The 21074-nt window shown below is 46.1% G+C and overlaps 1 protein-coding gene and 1 long non-coding RNA gene across 3 annotated transcripts in view; one reads left to right on the forward strand and one right to left on the reverse strand.

The window, feature by feature from the left end:
- Nucleotides 1–19536, forward strand: part of chrna8 (cholinergic receptor, nicotinic, alpha 8) — a 49160-nt gene extending 29624 nt beyond the window's left edge. For both annotated transcript variants that reach the window (XM_064334503.1, XM_064334504.1), the window contains exons 5-11: nt 374–483; nt 7068–7147; nt 7436–7603; nt 11776–11970; nt 13322–13408; nt 15453–15562; nt 17805–19536. In XM_064334503.1, the coding sequence (XP_064190573.1) occupies nt 374–483; nt 7068–7147; nt 7436–7603; nt 11776–11970; nt 13322–13408; nt 15453–15562; nt 17805–18311 (1257 nt within the window). In that variant the 3' untranslated portion in view covers nt 18312–19536. The remainder of the gene's footprint in view (nt 1–373; nt 484–7067; nt 7148–7435; nt 7604–11775; nt 11971–13321; nt 13409–15452; nt 15563–17804) is intronic.
- Nucleotides 19537–19620: 84 nt separating this feature from the next.
- LOC135254402 (uncharacterized) lies at nt 19621–20230 on the reverse strand. The gene is made up of 3 exons (XR_010329865.1): nt 20124–20230; nt 19866–20086; nt 19621–19760 (listed from the first exon to the last, which is right to left on the reverse strand). It is a non-coding gene; the product is annotated as an uncharacterized LOC135254402 (long non-coding RNA).
- Nucleotides 20231–21074: the final 844 nt, after the last annotated feature.

The raw sequence follows: 21074 nt of genomic DNA on the forward strand, positions 1-21074 counted from the left end.
ATTTAATGCGTTCCCAACATCATTCCAATTAGCGTTAGTTAGTTCTGATGGATTTGTGGTGTGAATCCTGACTTATAGACGCTCTGAGACTAACTGCCGCCGCAGCGGAGCGGTGTGATTGGATAACACAGAGGGTGAGAACATGATGATAACTCAATCAGAGGCAGGCCCAGGCGTGATTAACTGAGCGGACTGACTGCATTTTTATTCTGTGCAGTAAAACTCTACGTTCCCCCTCACGTGCGCTCCAGTGTTAATGGCGGTTTTGCCATCGTTAATGACTGAGCCAGTCCCTCTGCGGTTACACCGGTGGAGATTGTGGATGTCGGTGCTTTATTACTGACACCCTCTTCTCCCGCTCTCTCGCCGACAGCACTGGACCGACATTTACCTCAACTGGAATCCGGACAACTATCCAGGTGTACAAAACCTGCGCTTCCCCTCCAATCAGATCTGGGTGCCTGACATTCTGCTCTACAACAGGTAAGGCAAACCTGCGACTGGTACTGCTTCCCAATCATGTATTCAAGGTAATCTCTTGAATCTCGGCAGGTAGTGTGACGAGCACTCTGAAGTTGATCTTTTAGTTTTCTGCCAGAGAAATCAAACGTCTTGATTTTATCTTTCACAGGGAGTCACCTTCACAATGTAACCAGAGACCACAAAAATCAAAAAACCGCAAATCCCTTGTGTGCCTCTGACAGAGACGCAGTGAAGTATTCTGGGAAAATAGTCAATGCATTTTAACATTCCCTTGGTGAACCTGTGTTTGTCTCATTTTTAGGTAAGATGCTCCTGGTTTCAATCAAAATCGAACATGGCAAAGCCACTTTGTTCTAAAGCGGCGGCAAATTATTCTGGAATGGTGCGATTTGTTTTGTTTTGTTTTGCGTCTCAAGCTCTGCCTCTTAAGATAACTCGGTGGTTTTGTTTTAATACTTGAGCATATGCATTCTGAGCAGTGTAAAGATCACTTACAGCATGGATGCTCAAATCTGCCCCTTGAATCCAAATCCAGCCCTGGTTTTCTTTTCTCCCTGGTAATTAACAGTGTGTGCTACTGATTGGCTAAACTATCTTCTCACCTGACTCCCAGGTAAAGGGAGGGTGGAAATCCAGCAGTTCTCAGCCCTCTAAAACCGTGTCCAAAAAAGTGTCTGTTCCTTTTGGGTTTGGCAGGTGAACAGAACACAATGCAAGGTTCTCTGCAGACCAGCAATGTTTGCACAAACATACTGGAATACTGAGTGCACGCTGGTGCCAGGATAACTACGTTGCATAAATGCTGCATAAATGTTCCTCCACATGACACTTGCTGGAATAATGCATTCCGCTCCCTTTCCTGCCCCGGGAGACGTAATCGAGGTGCACAGCCTGATCAAAAGCGCTGCAAATCCAGATTTATTACAGACTCAATTCACCTTGAAGCTGATTTAGAAATCTGAAGTGAAATTCGAGACTGGAGGAGAGGCCTCTTTTGTTCTCTTTTTGTTCTCTTTATGGCAAAAGGATGAAAGCTCTAAGGTTTCCTCTCTCTAATGGAATGAGACACAACATTAGGCAGTTTTATATTCAGAATAAAAGATGAATAATATTGTAGTCCAACAGGGCAGAACAAAAATGCTATTAATGGCTTATATTAAGATGCGCGTGGAAAGGTTTTTTTAATTCATTAAATCATTCAGCTAAGTTCCGTGAGTGTGAAGTAGACGAGAACACAATGTCACATGACCTACTTCTCCATACATAGTGCATCGGGTTTGCATTAAAAAATATTTTAAATTATTTTTGCAACATAAATTGTGAAATGGTTTAGTGGTTTCTTTTTTATCCCTTATAGTGCATGTATGCTTTATGATGAGGAAAATTAATGACTTGTATTGGTGTAATAATATTATATAAATCAAGGTGATTATGGCTTTGTTACAGACAATTTATGAGGCTTCTCATATAGTGCATACGAATGGATGTGCAGGTCGGTGTGGTTTTGGTTGTCAAGACTGCATGTTTGTCTGTACTCTCCAGAACATATAGAGGATGTTGCAGTGATGATGCTTGCTAAAAAGTGTCCAGTATTAATTCAGCTCTAACAGAGTACATGAGTCCAAAAGGGATCATATGTACTCTGTAAGAGTTGATTTAACACATCATTTAACTGTGTATTCCAAATAGGAAGAAAATAGAAAAGTTGGATAAAAATGTGTTAAGTTTGCAACATCATCTCCATTGTTTGAAGTTGATTCAGTTGGTTGTTCTGAAATCCGAAGGAGTCACTCTGAAAAGCTTGTGCTGAAAAAGCAACAAGTTTCTCTGAGGAACAGAATTTTACACGAACTCTATTAGTGTCTCGATCACAAGTCCTTTCCGTTTGCTTCCATCCTCAGGAAACATTACATTTATTACTCCATTTTATTACGCAAATACAACACATTTTTCTAGTGTAATTATGCGACCTGGCAGAGAGACGACGCTTGTAAACAAATCCCTTTGCCATTGCCCCTGGCGGCCATTGATTTACGAGCCGTCCTACTTGGCAAAGGACACGCTAGATGCTGCCCGCAGATTCGGCTGAATTAATGCATTTCTTACTTCCTGTTTTAATGAGCATGCCTTGAACGGTCATAAGGTCATGCAGGCGAAACGTGCCTTTGCAGACAGCTGGCTTACATAAAATAAAAATGAAAAATGCTGTATCTTAGAGTGTAACATTAGCCATGACACAGCGCTGTCATGGTTACATACAGTAGCAGGCCCAGACAGCCTGTAGCATGATGTGCCTTATGGAACACACAGCATCGCCATGGTGATAAAACTGTGGAGTTTTCCTGCATAGAGTAAAATTTACTAGCACCAAAGCAGGAAAAGTGGGAAAAAAACTATTAAAATTGCAGTTAGAATATGACTCATTTGGGGACTAAATTAACCCTGGCCAAGTGATGGGGAGCACTGAAGACCCTTTTCATGGAGAAACCCTGAAGCTGGAATCCGCTCTGAAAGAGGAGACAGAGGTCAAGTATTAATTTTAGATCAAATCAGTGAATATAAACGAAGGCCAATGGGCAGAGGAGAGAGCATGAATGCCAGACTCCTTACAGACGCGTGGAGGAACCCCACCAATTCACAGCTAATTAAACCGTTGCCAATAACACCCTTTCAGTGCACTCTGGAATTCATCTCTGCATTGATAATTAAGGAAAATGACTGAAAACAGGAAGAGACCAATGATCAGTTTAAGGGGAAGTTTTCAGCTCATCTACCACCTCTAATTGGCAATCTTTTGTCTTATTTTGCAAAAAAAGTAATCAGAATAAGATTTTCCATCCATTATCTATAACCGCTTATCCTCAGCAGGGTCATGGTGAGTGCTGGAGCCAATCCCAGCATGCTTTGGGCGAGAATTAAGTCTACGAATTATTTTTTGGGTTTTTGCAGTGGAGATGCGGAGGACAGATCTGGATTCAAACGCAGGCTTTAAAAAAGTAACGCTAATAAAACCGTCCCATTAACAGCCCCACCCCCCCCATCCCCCCCCCCCTCACTCGGGAGGACAGACGACCGCACAGCTGGTGCCGTCCCCGTGTCCTCATGTAGCCCCGCGGCGCTAGCCCGTTAGCTTCGCTGCTGGCTGTCCCCGTGTCCTCATGTAGCCCTGCGGCGCTAGCCTGTTAGCTTCGCTGCTGCACGCCCTCAGTCTTCATTTTCCACATCATAACTGCATCGACCGCAACAGTGTGGGTCTCACGCTATTTAAACATAAAAAAATCATTACTAATTTGCCTTCTATTTAGTATTGAACGTGTATATCTGATTTTGAGTGCAGGATAAATATTGAGACAGATGAGGAGAAGTTTTCTGAATAAAAAGGTGGATATGTTTCTGAGGAGGAGCCCCAGGGTGAGGTGTATGATTGGCCAAAAGGTGGATATGTTTATGAGGAGGAGCCCCAGGGTGAGGTGTATGATTGGCCAAAAGGTGGATATGCTTTTGAGGAGGAGCCCCAGGGTGAGGTTTGCATCCATCTTAATAGAAAAGTTGCATATTCAAAAAGGCTGAAGGTCAGTGTTCTGAAGATCAGTCCTCTTTGAGTCCATGAATGATCCTTCATAGCTGTTGGATTTGATATAAGATATAATTCAGAGAGAACACCCCCCCCACCCCCCCCCTCATGGTCAGTAGACCATTCAGGGACAAGTGAAAGTGCAAATGGCTGATTTTATGTTCTAAGCTTTCCAGTTCAAAAGAGACAAGACATCTTTTCTCATCTCCAGACGGTCTTCCGTTTAAAGAAATATGAGCAGAAATATGAGCAGTATATGGAGTGCATTCTGCTTGCATCCCAGCTCCTGATGCTGAACCGTAACTTTTACATTTATAACCTTTAGCACTTTATGGCATCAAGTCACAGAAAGTGAGGTCAGAATTGAAAAAGTCTCCTTCAGAGGCCAGCCCAGTGAGGTGCGGAACGTTTGTGTGGAGATGGGGAGAATGTTAGGATGTGTTCCGGTATAGTCCCAGCAGGGTGGTGTGGGTGATTTCACACCTGTGGGCTATGCAATACACCTGTGCTGTCTTACTGTGCCTTTTTTTTCCCTTTACAAGCTTTCTCCTCTCTCTCTCTCTCTCTCTCTCTCTCTCTCTCTCTCTCTCTCTCTCTCTCTCTCACACACACACTTCCTCCTCACACACACACACCCCACCACACACACACTCCCTCTCTCTCTCACACACACACACACACACACACACACTCTCTCTCTCTCACACACACACACACACACACACACACACACACACACTCCCTCTCTCTCACACACACACACACACACACACACACTCCCTCTCTCTCACACACACACACACACACACACACACACTCCCTCTCTCTCACACACACACACACACACACACACACACTCTCTCTCTCTCACACACACACTCCCTCTCTCTCTCACACACACACACACACTCTTTCTCTCTCGTTTTCTCGCTCCTCTAACGAGCTGCAGAATGTCCACACAGATAACAGTCCTGATAGCCACACACTCGTGCTTTGAATGATAGCCCTTCGTTAAGCAGTCATTTTTATCATTGGCCATCATCACATAATCATCACGGTCGCAGTTTTTAGCATTTCCCGCTCAGCCTTTCAGACGAGCGAGATTGCGCTGTCTTTAAAATGTCAGCAGTCAGAGTCCATTTAAAAAGCTAATCGCAGCCCGGTGCGTCGCATTAGACCGTAATGTCAGCATGATTCAGCATTTCCAGGATTCCGTTGGATGAACAGGCTGTTCCATTCCTTTAAATGACCAAGAAAAACACAAAGAATTTAAGCTAGCCAAAGAGCCCACTTTTATGATAATTGCTCTAACATTTACCATTATACAGACCATCATATAGATATTAGACCCTGACTCAGATCAGAGTCAGAAGCAGTAATGTTCCCTGTGTGGGTGGGGGTCCTGAAAGTCTGAAAGTCCAGAGAAAGTGGAGACTTATTAGGGCTGTATTTCAGCATTATGTAAGTCTCTGTCTCCTTGGCCCGCCCGGGCCTGGACAGGATGCACTGGTGTGCTTTGATATGTTTCAGAGCCATCTCCAAATTCACACTCCCTCCCACGGGTCCTGGAAGGCCCTCGTACATAACAATCTCTCAAATATGATAAAAAATACTGATGAATGGTTGCGTTGTCCTTGACAAAAGTATTTCTTTTTCACTGGAAACTTTGTGAAACGTTTGTGACATCATCATTGTCATCATCTTCTATTAACATTTGATTTCATGGAAAATCTAATTGTGGATTTGTGGCCTTTTTCTGTCTGAGATTAGAAAAATAATCCAATTTCAAATAATAAAACCAGGGCCGAGCTTTCGGTGAGTGATTTTACCCTGCGCTTTATGGAGCATTTATAAAAATAAAAGGCCAGCCTTGTGTGTAATTTAGCTCAGTGTCTGGTAAGACAAGGCTGTCTGAGTACCTGACACTCGCTCCCATTTTCTGTGCCTAGTGTTGATAATAATTGGATGATTTACAGCCAATAGATAAAAAGATGAGAAGGTGATAGCAAAGTTTCCTGCATTAAAAAAGTCCTCCTGGAGACAGCGGCAGTGGCCGTATGCTGATATTATTGCGTGTTAATGAGCCGTCGGTGCTGAGGAAGGTGTCACGCTGCCTGTGTTTGACTGCGGTGTAATTACAGACTGCGCTGGTATTGGAGGCTACAACTGCTGTTTGGGAGTTTTCAGCAACGACTGCAGATTTCACTGAGGAACGGAGCAGAGTGGCAGAAATGGAATGTTGTTGACAGGCTGGTGGAGCATCGCAGTGGCAAGTGGTCAGGGGACCAATCAGGGCCTGTTTACGGTCTGCTGGATCCACTTCCGTGAGACTGGATTGGTAGCTGAGGGCTGCCAATCAGCAGCTTTTCTCTCGAACCCATTGGCTGTGGTGCAAACTGAAATTACTGGGTTTTTCTTCCATTTCCAAGCTGGAATGGAAAATCTGGGAGCAGTGCATTGTCACTTGTAAGCCATGCCAAGACTAACAGGTTTCAACTGTGTGTGTGTGTGTGTGTGTGTGTGGAGGGGGGGGGGATTTCAACCATCTTATTTGAATGGCATTCCACACTCAGTGTGGAAGAGTAAAACGCTCCATTTCACTAAAGTTTATTTTATCTTACTGTTCAGTTCCCTGAGCTTTCACAAACAATTGTGCTGCTTTCCCGCTGTCGCTTCAGACTGTGTCAGCAAACAACATGCGACAAAATGAAAACTTTGTCTGAAAGTTTATATTTGTTTGCTTGACTGATCTGATGGCAAACGAATACAAAAGAGCCTGTGGCAGTTTCCAGGATGGAGGTTAGGGGGAGACAGCGAGCTTCAGCCAAGCAGTGCCTCGTGTGTCCCAGCTCAGGGGTTTAAACATGGCTGCAGCAGTGCACTGTGGGTAGTTTGATCAGTATGGGCGTGGCTGGTGTGTACCTGCAGTGTGGGGAAGGCCTTTGGGGTCAGGACAGGGCACTAAGATCACTATCTGAGAATGAGCTACGCTTTGTTTTTTGTCCTCCAGCGCCGATGAAAGATTCGATGCCACCTTCCACACCAACGTCCTGGTGAACTCCTCAGGGGCATGCCAATATATACCACCAGGTGAGTGAGTGTGTGTGCGTGTGTGCGTGTGTGAGTGTGTGTGTGTGTGTGTGTGTGTGTGTGTGTGAGTGTGTGTGTGTGTGTGTGTGTGTGTGTGTGTGAGTGTGTGAGTTTGTGTGTATTTGTGTCTGTGTTTGTGTGTGTGTGTGTGTGTGTTTATGCGTGTGATTGCGTGATTGCGTGATTGTGTGTGTGTGTGAGTGATTGTGAGAGTGTGAAAGTGGGTGTGCAATTGTACCTTGTTTGTGACTAATTGTAACTCTGGCAACCCTGCCCCTCCGCTGGCAGGGATTCTGAAGAGCACGTGCTACATCGACGTGCGCTGGTTCCCCTTTGATGTGCAGAAGTGTGACCTGAAGTTCGGCTCCTGGACGCACAGCGGCTGGCTGCTGGACCTGCAGATGCTCAACGTGGACATCTCCACCTACATCCCCAACGGGGAGTGGGACCTCGTGGGTAAGGCTGGCACACTGGCACACCACTGGCAACATTATCGAACCAAACCTTGTCCGGTCTTCTCTGAACGTCAGTGTGTTCCTGAGTCTAATGACAGCTGGCAGAACACAGCTCTTTGATTTGAGCAACATGAGTTTTTATAACTTTGAGTAGCAGACTTAATTAAACTTCGCTGGTGTTAGGTCACTGCTGTAATTCTGAACCTATAGCTCAGCTTGCTCTGCAGGTAATTACTTTGCCTGAGGAGCCAAAACTGTGAGGGAGGGAAGGTGGAAAGGCCAGAGGTGTGCTTCAACTTCAGAGTGTCACACATCTGGGAACCACACTCAGAAAATCTGACCAATGGAAAAACACCTCTGGCCTGGGGAAAACACTGTTTCCGGGCAGTTAGGCCAGTCTCTGGGTATTTAACAAGATGTGACCGTCTGGAGCCTGAGACTGTGTTTTGACAATCCCTTTAAAAACTGGCTGCTGGTTTCGAGGGAGGGGGGTAAGGAGGAAATGCATGTGCATATTGAGCATATTCAGCATGGTTATCAGGACTGGGGAGGTCAGAACCATGGAGGCCATTTATGGAGGCTGTTCTCAGAACAGGCCCAGAAGGCACTGCTAGAAATCTCTTCAGTACAGCTGTCGCACTGATAGCAGATAGTACTGACTGATCCACAGAGTTATGCATTAATGGGAAGTTGGCGGTGGAGCTGGAGACTTTAGATCCTTCCAGACCAAATATGGTGCTGCAGTCTCTGAAGAACATGTTCCGAAAGGCTCCTTGCGTCTCCATAGTCTCACTGGTGTTTCTGTTTGCTGCGTCTCCATAGTCTCACTGGTGTTTTTGCGTCTCCATAGTCTCACTGGTGTTTTTGTGTCTCCATAGTCTCACTGGTGTTTCTGTTTGCCATTTATTGAGGCAGACATTTACATAATTTCATACATAACTTAATATGTTGGATCGCATAGTCTTGTGTGACTGTCGAATCAGGTATAACCAGAGGTATGACTACATTTTTTGTTATTGTACCCCACCAAGGTAGATGTATTCCTGGCTTGCTGCACACATGACTGCCAATTCCAGCAAATTGGATAGGCATCCTCCCAAAAAAGCCCTTTTCTGTGGCTTAAGAGCTCCTCCTCCTGCCCTGTGTGTGTTTGTTTAAGCTGGGGGCCAAATCAGTGGCAACACAGTTTTGCTCTGCTGTGTGGCCACCAGAGTTGGTGTCAATTCTTCCTTAATTCCTGTCACTTTAATTAATGACATGATGGGATTTTTTCCTCCCACTGAATTAATTCTAATTAATTTCCAGAATTGACTAAATTAAAACTGAACTGACCTCGATAAACACTCAACATAGACTACTCTGCATCCTCGGGTTGGAAACGGGTTTTAAGAAGTGGCCACTTCATGCACTCAAGCACCTCTCCTGGTCTCGAGTCGAGCCAGTGAAGCACTCTGCAGATGGAAGGGCTGCTCTTCAGCACGCTCCTTGTTTTTAGGCAGGCTAGGCAGGGTATAATATATATGTTATTACCCAGAACATCTTGAAGTGAAAACAACAATATTTTATAAGATAAACAATTCCGGTGCAGTAATAGTGTTATACTCATACGTTATACAACCATAAAATAAAGATATCACTGTTATAAAAAAGATCAGTATAGTTCCACCCCAGTTTCTACATTTGTTACTGCTAAACATTAATCCCTTTGGTTTCCTATGGTCAGGTCAATCTATCTACTTAAGGGTTATGAAACCCGGTTTCTATAAAATTATATTTTATATATATATATTTCTATAAATATTACTCAAATTGGAAAAAAAAATGCAATGATTTTCTGCGGGGCACATCGACCCCCTGAACCTGTCTGTGTGTCTGAGGCCACTGGGGTTCGGCCACTGGCGTGTACCCCTGGCACTAAGTCTCGCCCGCCTGTTGGCTCAAATTCGCCCCCCCCCCCCCCACCGCGCCCCCCCCTGCAGTGCGGTCCTGTCCCTGCCGGGTCAGAGGGCTCTAATTGGTCATATGGCGGTAATGATATAATTAGTGGTGGTTCTCGCGGGTTGCTGTGCAGCTGGCGGGGGGGGGGGGGAGGGGCGGGGCAGGGTGGCAGATGGCGACCCTGGGTCCTCGTGTGGGCGGCCACCTCGCCCGTGTCGCTGGCGGGACAGGTGCCAGCGATGGACAGGAGCGAGGGCGGGCAGACAGAGGGATTGGGGGGCGGGGGGGGGTTTCAAGGGGGAATAGTCCCGATTACTGAGGCAAAGAGGACATCCAGTCCAGACTCATTTCAGTAACGATGACAACCTGTGTCATGGACAGGTGACCTTGCTTGAGAGGGTCCACAGAATTCTGTTCAGAGCCACATTTTACTGTGTATTAGGGGCAAATTCATGTTATCCTGGTCAGACCCATAGTATGCTAAGTTTATGACCAGGCAGGGTAGTCAGTGGAGTAAAAAAAGAATGGTTTGGACAAGATAGCATTATAGATTATTAAGTAAATCATTACAGTCCTGTTAAGAATTCAGAGGTACGAATGTATATAGTCAGCGATTTGTGTCTGGTGAAAGACGGTCTCACCCTCCAAATTGGAGTTTCATTTTGATTAAATAAGTCTTCCAATTCTTGCTGTGATGCTGCAGTTCCAATAAAGCCCTGGAAGATGGCTGCAGCCTCCCCATCCCTCTCCTCCGCATGTGCGTGGTCATTAGCAGGAGTTGGAGCCCAGTTTGATTTGAGTGGACATGTGAAAATGCTAAATGAAGCTGTGAGTCCATGTGCTTTGATGGCTTTCTTTTTCCCCCTGAGAGACTGAAGGATATTTAACACTTTCACGCTCACTTCCTGTCACGTTCATCCTGAGTAATGAATCACATCTTCGGAGAGTCTCTTCTTCTTCTTTGGTCCCCTCAATTTGATTGGTTCCATTCATTCCACGAGCTCTGTTCATTATCAGGCACTGCAATTAAATATCCCAGTTAGTAATTTGAAGAAAAATAGCAATTTGTTCTGTTCTGAGAATTCTCAGGTGCTTTCATGTTCTGAAAATTTTTATTTAATTTTTTTATTTTGCAAAAATGCGATGTCATGGACTTACTTGACTTTGACTTTAAGGCAAATTGGCAGGATATTGATTTTTGTTTTGTTTCCGCAGAGACCAATGTGGAGTGCATTAAATGGATTGCAATTTGAAATTAAAATTTAGTTGCAAAAACAAACCAAAAGAAACTGTGTCAAGGACAAGCATGATTAATTCAGCTTTTTTGCTTGGGCATACAGGTTTTATTATTTAATGTTTTTTCAGGTATTCGGTGGTTTGCAAACTGCAATAAGTTCATTTTAAGAATGTTCAGGAAACAGAATGTGCTCACAGACACACAGATTCCAGTTCTATCTCTCCAAATATCTGAATATAACTATAGTAAGAATTCAAATGCTAATTATATGATATTTTCCTCTTTGTATGTGTGTGTACACGTATGTGTGTGTGTGTGTGCATGTGGGTGTGTGTGTGTGTGTGTGTGTGTGCATGTGGGTGTGTGGGTGTGAGGGTGTGTGTGTGTGTGTTTATGTGTGTGGTGTGTGCGTGCATGTGTGTTGTGTGTGCGTGCTTGCGTGCGTGCGCGCATGTGTACACGTGTGTGTGTGTGTGTGTACTTGCGTGCGTGCACGCATATGTACACGTGTGTGTGTGTGTGTGTGTGTGTTTATGTGTGTGTGTGTGTATGTGTGTGTACACGTATGTGTGTGTGTGTGTGTGTGCATGTGGGTGTGTGGGTGTGTGTGTGTGTTTATGTGTGTGGTATATGTGTGGTGTGTGTGTGTGCTTGCGTGCGTGCGTGCATGTGTACACGTGTGTGTGTGTATGTCTGTGTGTATGTGTGTGTGTGTACACGTGTGTGTGTGTGCGTGTTTATGTGTGTGTGTACGTGTGTGTGTGTGTGTATGTCTGTGTGTATGTGTGTGTGTATGTGTGCGTGTTTATGTGTGTGTGTGCATGTGTGTGTGTGTGTATGTCTGTGTGTGTGTGTGTGTGTGTACGTGTGTGTGTGTGTGTGTGTATGTCTGTGTATACGTGTGTGTGTATGTGTGTGTGTGTGTACGTGTGTGTGTGTGTGTGTGTGTGTGTGTGTGTGTGTGTGTACGTGTGTGTGTGTGTGTGTGTGTCTCCCAGCGGTCCCGGGTAAGAGGAACGAGCTGTATTATGAGTGCTGTAAGGAGCCGTACCCGGATGTGACCTTCACGGTGACCATGCGCAGACGCACGCTGTACTACGGCCTGAACCTGCTCATCCCCTGCGTGCTCATCTCCGGCCTCGCCCTGCTCGTCTTCCTGCTCCCCGCCGACTCCGGAGAGAAGATCTCTCTGGGTGAGCCGCTCCCCTCCGTTTAGTGCTGGACACACTGCTGTAAGAGCTGTACCAGCGATGGCCAGGACACACTGCAGTAAGAGCTGTACCAGCGATGGCCAGGACACACTGCAGTAAGAGCTGTACCAGCAGTGGCCAGTGTGACACATTTAAATAGAGGTTCTGGGAAATGGCTGTCTGCCCCCTATATCTTAATAAAGATCAGAGAAGTCAAAATCACCCAGGAGAGAGTTTTCCTCTTAGCCAGACGGCCATTTCCTCTGACTGCTCATTCAGGTCTCATTCAGTTACCGGTTGGAAGGGTGGCAGTTAATTACCTATTCGAAAGTGAAACCCTTCTCTCTGCCACGAGAATGGAATTAGTCCCGATCAGGCTATTGTAATTCTGTGAATGTTGGTTGCGTGGGATAACTTAAATTCAATCTGTGCTGGCAACGCTGAAATTTACTGGTGCTGCAGTATTTTTAAATGAAGGTCCCTGGATGGGGTGTGTATGCTGGGTGTTGTAGTGTTTTTAAATGAAGGTCCCTGGACGGGGTGTGTATGCTGGGTGTTGTAGTGTTTTTAAATAAAGGCCCCTGGATGGGGTGTGTATGCTGGGTATTGTAGTGTTTTTAAATGAAGGTCCCTGGACGGGGTGTGTATGCTGGGTGTTGTAGTGTTTTTAAATGAAGGCCCCTGGATGAGGTGTGTATGCTGGGCACAGGGTAGAGCGAGACTAGCATGCCAGTCATTCCTGTCCTTAACCCTCAGAACAGTAAAGATAAAATCCAAGGCAGAGACCACACTGGCAACAATGCAGTTTCAACAGCAAACAGCTGCAGTTGTTTCAGAACATCTAATTTTATATGCCACTTCTTAAACCACTCCATAAATTATGCCTTTAACAGGAGGCTTTATAGTCATATAGCCATGGCATGTTCCCTTTCTCTAACTGCTCTCAACAAAGAGTACAAGCAGGCAATAGCCTATTTGTTATCCTACTGCTACCTTGGAACTGTTGATTACCCCCAAAGTGAGAATAGCATTGACTAAACCTTGGTTAGCCCGATGACCTCATCCTTCTGCTGAATCTAATGAGCCATCGCTCCACTGGGACGGCCTGAATATCCAACTGAACCCTGAGAGCGACAGGGGGCCAGCGGCGCACCCTCCTGTGGTAGATCAGTGGCAGGGGGATGTGTGAGGTGGGGTTGAGTGTGTGGGAGTTGGGTTGAGTGTGTGGGAGGCGGGTTGAGTGTGTGGGAGGTGGGTTGAGTGTGTGGGAGGTGGGTTGAGTGTGTGGGAGGCGGGTTGAGTGTTGTGGAGGTGGGCTGAGTGTTTGGGCTGACCCTGCGTTTCTCTCTCACAGGGATCACGGTGCTCCTGTCTCTCACGGTCTTCATGCTGCTGGTGGCTGAGATCATGCCGGCGACTTCAGACTCCGTACCGCTCATCGGTGGGTAACGGTGATACCGAGACTCTCCTGCACTTCCTCTGGGGTTAAAAACATCCATCACAGGAATAAGAGTCTACACTATACTATGAGCAGTGACTCCCACACCATATGCTGAGCTCCTGTACTGGATTTCCTTCGGGCTGAAATGCATGGTGTTCCATTCCCTTATTATAAATATATAATATAATATTAATATAAATATATATAATATAGTGTGTGTGCGTGCGTGCGTGCGTGTGTGCGTGCGTGCGTGCGTGCGTGCGTGCGTGCATGCATGCATGTGTACGCATGTGTTTGCGTGCGTGCGTGTGAGAAATTTAGAGAGCAGTTTGGATTTAGTTGCAGAACTAATATCTGTTAGCAATTCAAGTTTATTGCAACAGGCACATAAAGATTTTATAGATTTTACAAGTGAGAGCTATGCCAGTGTATTATTAAATTGTGACATGAAAATTTCATCAGTGTATCAGATGTGCAGTTTAGAGAGAGAGAGAGAGAGAGCAGGAGAGAGATAGAGAGAGATAGAGAGAGAGAGAGAGAGAGAGAGAGAGAGAGAGAGAGAGAGAGAGAGAGAGAGAGAGAGAGAGGAAAGCTCTGAGCCTATGAGCTTATGATCTGGGATCCCTGATTTCAGGAAGTTCTTGAAGCCTGCAGCAGCTCTGATGCTTCACTGGCGAGACCACCTGGTTCACAGCAGCAAAAAAAACCCCAGACATCCCCTTTGATCAACAGATCTGAGCAGAGATTTGATATGTATATATATATATATATTTTAAGGGCTGCTGGATGGCTCATTGAGTTCAGCCACCACACTGTCAGTGAGAGAGATGCTCAGTGTGGCAGCGCTTACAAGTGCGTTTCCTGCCAAAAGGCCTTTTGGAGCTGAACTGAATGAGCAGAATACAGACTGAGTCACACGCTGGACCGGAGTGTGTGAGGACAGGGTGGAATACTGGCGTCTGCCTGCAGGTCTGATAGACGGGCCTGTGTTTTATATTCCCTGTCTTCATATGACACGCTAGCAGTGAGGACAGGCCTGTGTGCTGATAGGTGCCTGTGCTCGCACTTCTGAAAGTGCTGTGCACTAAATCCTGGACTGCACTGGAACTCGCACACACAGGTGGCTTATGAAGTCACATGGTTCCGGTGGCAGCTTCCCCACGTTCCCAGGCTGTTTCAGGTGCAGACAGGAGAGCAAAAAAAAAGGAACAAAAAACATCTTTTATCACACCTCTGTTGGCCAGGAGTGTCTGTTAAATGAGACCATTCCACCCCTGGCTTGAGTCTCCAGGCTGAACAGCAGGACTCATTCCAGTGATGTGGATTTAAATAAGTGGACTTGGACAGTGAGATCTTCTGTGCAGCTTGTGCCTGCGGAACATTTGCCCCTGTCAGAAGCGTTTAGCGTGTGCTGGTCAACACCGCAGCGCATCCGCCCACTGCATCGATTCTCCTAGCTGTTGGGACAGTTGAGATGTGGGCATTTTGGGTTGAATGTAACTCTAGCGTGTGTGTGCGTGTGTGATGTGTGTGCATGTACGTGTGTGTGTCGTGGGGGGGGGGAGGGGGGTTCCATGGAGATGCATGCATGGGAATGGAAAATTCCATGAAATAAAAAACAGGGAATGCCAGAGCTATTTCAGTCCTCTTAGTTTTTAAGTTGGAGACTAGTCTCAGGGACCTGTTCTGAAATTAAGTGTTTTTTATGTATTGCTTGAATACAAGCATATCAGAGGTGTGGGTAGACAGATTTTACACAACGCTTAACACTGAATATTCAGTTATAAATGCTTAATAGGTCATTAATAATGGCCTTATACATGTTGTATATTTGGGTTGGGATGCTCCTCTCCTGTTCATTCTGGCTTTATGCAGAGCTGTGATTGACAGCAGCCTCCTTGCCCTCTGTGAGTGTGAGACAGGTGAAGGGCCACCTGCGTGCGGCTGCGTTTCCGTGGTAACCGCCGTCTGTGTGCGGTCTGTGTGCGGCTGCGTTTCCGTAGTAACCCCGGTCTGTGTGCACTGTGTCCTCTGTCCTCTCCAGCTCAGTATTTCGCCAGCACCATGATGATCGTGGGCCTCTCTGTGGTGGTCACCGTCCTGGTGCTCCAGTTCCACCATCACGACCCCCACGGGGGCAAGATGCCAAAGTGGGTAAGTTAACGGTGATAACGGTAACCTCAGGAAACCATCCCCCCACCTGAACCCATGGTAACGGTAACCTCCGGCAACCAACCCCCCCACCCTTCCTCAACTTCCACTCACCACAGCAATGGCAATAAGACAGATACATTGCAGGTGATAAATGATGCATCAGCCAGCGATCCTGCTGAACGCTGAAAGTTTAATGTCTCCTTACGGGCTCTGTGACCATATATTCATTATTAAATCTTCATTGCGCTCTCTGAATATCCGTAATAGCATATTACGCCTATGCCAGTCCATATTGTCATTTATATGCTTCATTAAAATAATAATAAACATCCAATGCACATTTTATCATTGTATAAATTAGTATATTTAAATGGTGCTTGAGTGAACAGTAAAAGCATACACAGTAAATGTCCAGCATTAAATCAACACATAAGGGGTACGTATGGTCCCTATTGGACATTTTACTGTGTTAGATCTTGATTTTTCACAGAGCTTTCTTCCTGAGCACCCTACAGCATTTTGGAGGTCATGAGTGTATTGCTGTTGTGCAGCCCTACGATGTATGACAGGTTATTGACTTTGTTTTCTTTGTTGACATCGCCACTGAAGCCTGGCCCTACAAGCCTCTCTCTCTGCTGTTGTGTGTTCTCCTGAGGGGTCTGAGGCTGGACCAGTCTGTCAGAGCCACAGCTGTCTTATGTTCCAGACCCAAAATGACTCCGGGCACTCAGATTATGAGATAAACTGAAATTAATTTTTTAGCCCGTGTTTTGCTTTTAAATATTTAAATCAGGGAAATCACACAGCTTATGAAAATTTCATTTTATGATTCTGTTCTGTTAAGCCATTTTTGTTGATTAGATGTCCAACATCAAGTACAAACAATATTTAACAATGTATTTAAAAAACTGATGGACGCACAATTGATTTCTGCAATAACACCAACAACCCTATAACTAAAAGTTTAGAGGTAAAAAGGCATATTATGACATCACAGTGCAAATTTCAGTGCGCATAAATTATGTAGTGACCACACTATTTTATGACACGGGACTAAAAGAGGAGTTTTGGTTGACTGTGCGATACGGTCTTGAGGGCCAGCAGCTAAAGATTAAATTCAGACAGACCCTGTGTCACAGCGAGTCTACATCACAGACAGCCTACGTCACAGAGAGTCTGTGTCGCAGAGAGTCTATGTCACAGAGAGTCTATGTCACAGAGAGTCTATGTCACAGTGAGTCTATGTCACAGACAGCCTACGTCACAGAGAGTCTACATCACAGACAGCCTACGTCACAGAGAGTCTACATCACAGACAGCCTACGTCACAGAGAGTCTATGTCACAGAGAGTCTAGGTCTGCCCAGGTTCCCAGAGGAGTGGTGTCACGTTCAGGTTATGAGGCTTATTTTTCTCAGAGAGGACAGGATTCAGCCACTCTGCCTGCGCTGGCAGACAGCTTATGAAGTAGCACAGGACCCCATAAACGATCCCCTAAGGGCCTATAACTGTGTCCAAACGGCTGGATGCAGTCTTTTTCCTTGGACTCCAAGCCAAGGTTAACCTTAACTATCCCTCCTCCAGACATCTAATCACAAATCAGTTTTAAAAGTAGAGTTCTGCTACTAGCTCAATTTTCTTATGTTTAAGGGGATATAGACTGAATGACAAATTCCATTTTCCCTTAATAATTTTGTCATAATGTGATTAGTCCATGCAGCCTAATCACATTATGCCTCTTCATGTGAATGAGTTTCATGTATTACACTCTCATCTCAGTTTGTCTCATATAGTCAGTCAATCTATCGACACAGAAGGCCATGCTGAAAATACAGCTGGCTGCTGAATTCAATAGTGGGGGGTTTTGTGCCAAAATGCCAAGAAAACAAAGATCTTTAAAAGTGGCGAAGGAAACCTGGACACGTGCCCTTTGCATGGAGAGGGTGATGCCCCAGGCACCACCAGGGTTTTTGGGCTCTAGGAAAACAGGCGCCACCACCCCAGAAAACCCACACCCCTCAATCCACCCCCCCCCCATACAGCGCCCCCACCTGGCCATAGTGACATAAACAGGGTGACGTGGGGCTGTACATACACACACACTCACACTCACACTCACACACACACTCACACTCACAATCACACACACACACGCACACACACACACACACTCACACTCACACTCACACACACACACACACACACACTCTGATATCTGTGCCCGTGTCTCCTGACGTCCTCAGATTCGGGTGGTCCTGCTCAACTGGTGCGCCTGGTTCCTCAGGATGAAGAAGCCGGGGGAGGACCGCAAGCTGATTGGCTACAAGTACAGCCACGCCCCCCAGCACCACTCCAGCGCCAGCAGCATCCAGCTGAACGCGGTGGCGGCCCAGCCGGCCAACACCAACGGCAACATGAACGCGTACTTCGGCTACCACGCCATGGAGAGCGCCTGCGGCCGCCCCCCCGCCACCGGGCCGCCGCTGGACGACCGGGAGCGCCCGCGGACGCCGCTGGCCGCCGGGCACATCCCCGAGATCGCGCGCATCCTGGAGGAGGTGCAATACATCGCGCGGCGTTTCCGCGAGCAGGACGAGGCCGAGGCCGTGTGCAGCGAGTGGAAGTTCGCCGCCGCCGTGGTGGACCGCCTCTGCCTCGTGGCCTTCTCGCTCTTCTCCATCATCTGCACCTTCACCATCCTCATGTCCGCGCCCAACTTCATCGAGGCCGTCTCCAAGGACTTCACATAGAGCCTCCCGAAACGAAATTAAAAATAAAAACTAAGGGAAGGTAAGCAAACTGACAACAAAGGCTTACAGACAACAGAAACCCGATTACGTTTTGTCTATTGAGAAAAATAAGTATTGTAAAATTATGAAAATATTGAATAATCTTTAAAAAAAAGAAAACCTGCTATATTTTGAAAATATGTCCTGGCCCCATCTTCCCCAGTGGCTCACTGATTTTGATAAATTCCTCTTGTGTGGCGTCTGGGCAAATTTGGAACGGTTCTTTGCACAGTTGATGCTGTTTTTGGGGGATCTCATAAAGGGGGTCCTCGGCCTGGAGATTCTGCTCCCTGGAGACACGCCCGCTCAGCCCTTTATGACATAGCCCTTCTGCCCACGGTGGATTGCCATCCCTAAGGAGACGTTTCACTGTGAACTTCAAGCTTTCCATCTTGGATCAGACTCTCTGTCCATTACGCTTACAGGCTGATAATCTCTCTGGCGTTCTAATCAAACCATCTGCGCTCTAGTGAGATTTCTCTGCTGGTCACTTGTTGCTCTAATGATAAATAATCGAATGCTGCCCTTTTGCCATTCGCAATGAAGACATTTCTTACTGAAGGCAGTTGGACTTTTGGGACATATTCAGTATTTTCTCTTTTATTTTGGGGTGAGAATGACCCAATCACAAACCGATGGGATTAATTCTCCTCGCAAGATTTCTGGGTCACACTCGCTCATCCTGGCACTAAAAGTGCGGCCTGTCACTCAGGAAGAAAACCGAGACCAGAGGATACAGGAAAAAAGTGGCAGACACAAACACCTTCATAACAACACGCAGAATTCATAACTCATGCTGGATTTATGTGGAACTTCTCTCAGTGAATGAGGAATGGAAGGACTGAGGGGTTGCGGGGGGCGGCGGTGGGGCGGGGATCATTATGAATTATTGAACATGAAGTGGAACTGAACACGACTGAATGGAGGCGTGAATTTCACATGGATTTAGCTCAACTGTAAATAGAGAGTACACTGTGGTTCTGATGGTGGGGAAGCTGTGGTTCTGATGGTGGGGAAGCTGTGGTTCTGATGGTGGTACTCTGGTTCTGATGGTGGTAGCTGTGGTCATGATGGTGGATTCTGTGGTTCTGATAGTGCGGATGCTGTAGTTCTGATGGTGGTACTCTGGTTCTGATGGTGGTATGCTGTGGTCATGATGGGGGATGCTGTGGTTCTGATGGGGGAGCTGTGTCTGATGGTGGTACTGTTCTGATGGTGGTATGCTGTGGTTCTGATGGTGGGATGCTGTGGTTCTGATGTGGTATCTGTCGATGGTGGTACTCTGGTTCTGATGGTGGTATGCTGTGGTCATGATGGGGGATGCTGTGGTTCTGATGGGGGGGAAGCTGTAGTTCTGATGGTGGTACTCTGTGGTTCTGATGGTGGGATGCTGTGGTTCTGATGGTGGTACTCTGTGCTTCTGATGGGGGATGCTGTGGTTCTGATGGGGGGTGCTGTAGTTCTGATGGTGGGATGTGGTTCTGATGGTGGATTCTGTAGTTCTGATGGTGGTACTGCTGTGGTTCTGATGGGGGATGCTGTGGTTCTGATGGTGGTACTCTGTGCTTCTGATGGGGGATGCTGTGGTTCTGATGGTGGGATGCTGTGGTTCTGATGGTGGTACTCTGTGGTTCTGATGGTGGTACTCTGTGGTTCTGATGGTGGTACTCTGTGGTTCTGATGGGGGATGCTGTGGTTCTGATGGGCCGATGTAAATATTGATGGCGAGAGAGTGCCTGGTTGCCTGTATGTGGGAACCTGGCGAGAGAGTGCCTGGTTGCCTGTGTATGTGGGAACCTGACTACATTAATGAACCATTACTCTCGGCTACTGGGCTGACAAACAAATAATTATGGGAATCCCCACACCATCTGACAAGTCCATAAGTTTAATTTAGCGGAAATATTCAAATAGACGAGGCCTGTTCCTGGATGTGTGTAAAGCTGGTTTTTCCTTAAATTGGATTCTGTAATTAACCTCATTCCCCAATAAGCGCTGTGTAATAATTAGATTTTAATAATTCATAGGATTTTCCACAGAAGTGCTGCATCTCTCTGCCTGTTCTTCTTTCTTCTAAGGCTTTTTCAGAAAGCAAACACATCTCTCCTTACCCTCCCCAAAGTGCTTACAGGAGCACTGTTTTCATAACTTCTGTTGTTATTATTTAGGGCAATGTGTCCTTATTCTGTAACACAAATATAATCTGTTATTGTGCTTATCATCTTCATGTCTGCAATCGGTGTGAGCTGTTTGCAACTGATGCTCCTTCCTTTGTTGTGATTTGTGAGACACTCAGCTCCAGGACCAACAGGGGTAATGGAATGTGTGGCAAGGCGAATGTGAAGGGCAGCAGAATGGTTGGGTGGGGTAAATACTGAATGGGCCAGTGTCAAGGCAACAGGTGTGTCATTGGGGTTTGGTCGCTGCTGCCTGGTGAATATCTTTTATTTAGAATTTTCATAACTTAATAATTAAATGAATAATTCATAATTCCCCTCGGTTTGTAAATCAGTTTGTTATTAAAATATAGCGAGCAAAGGGTTATACATATAACCAGAGCCTTCACAGAGTTGTGAAGTCAGCAGTGATGTTGCTCTTGATTCCGTGTATTGCAGTTTTTCTCTGGTTTCTCCAGGATGTGTCTCAGCCTCTCTGAAAGCACCTGTTCCTGCTCTGTGTGTTTGTCAGTTTTGAACAAAGTAGCATAAATAATTCACTTCAGGT

Source organism: Anguilla rostrata, chromosome 5, assembly GCF_018555375.3.
Source record: "Anguilla rostrata isolate EN2019 chromosome 5, ASM1855537v3, whole genome shotgun sequence".
NCBI lineage: Eukaryota > Metazoa > Chordata > Actinopteri > Anguilliformes > Anguillidae > Anguilla > Anguilla rostrata.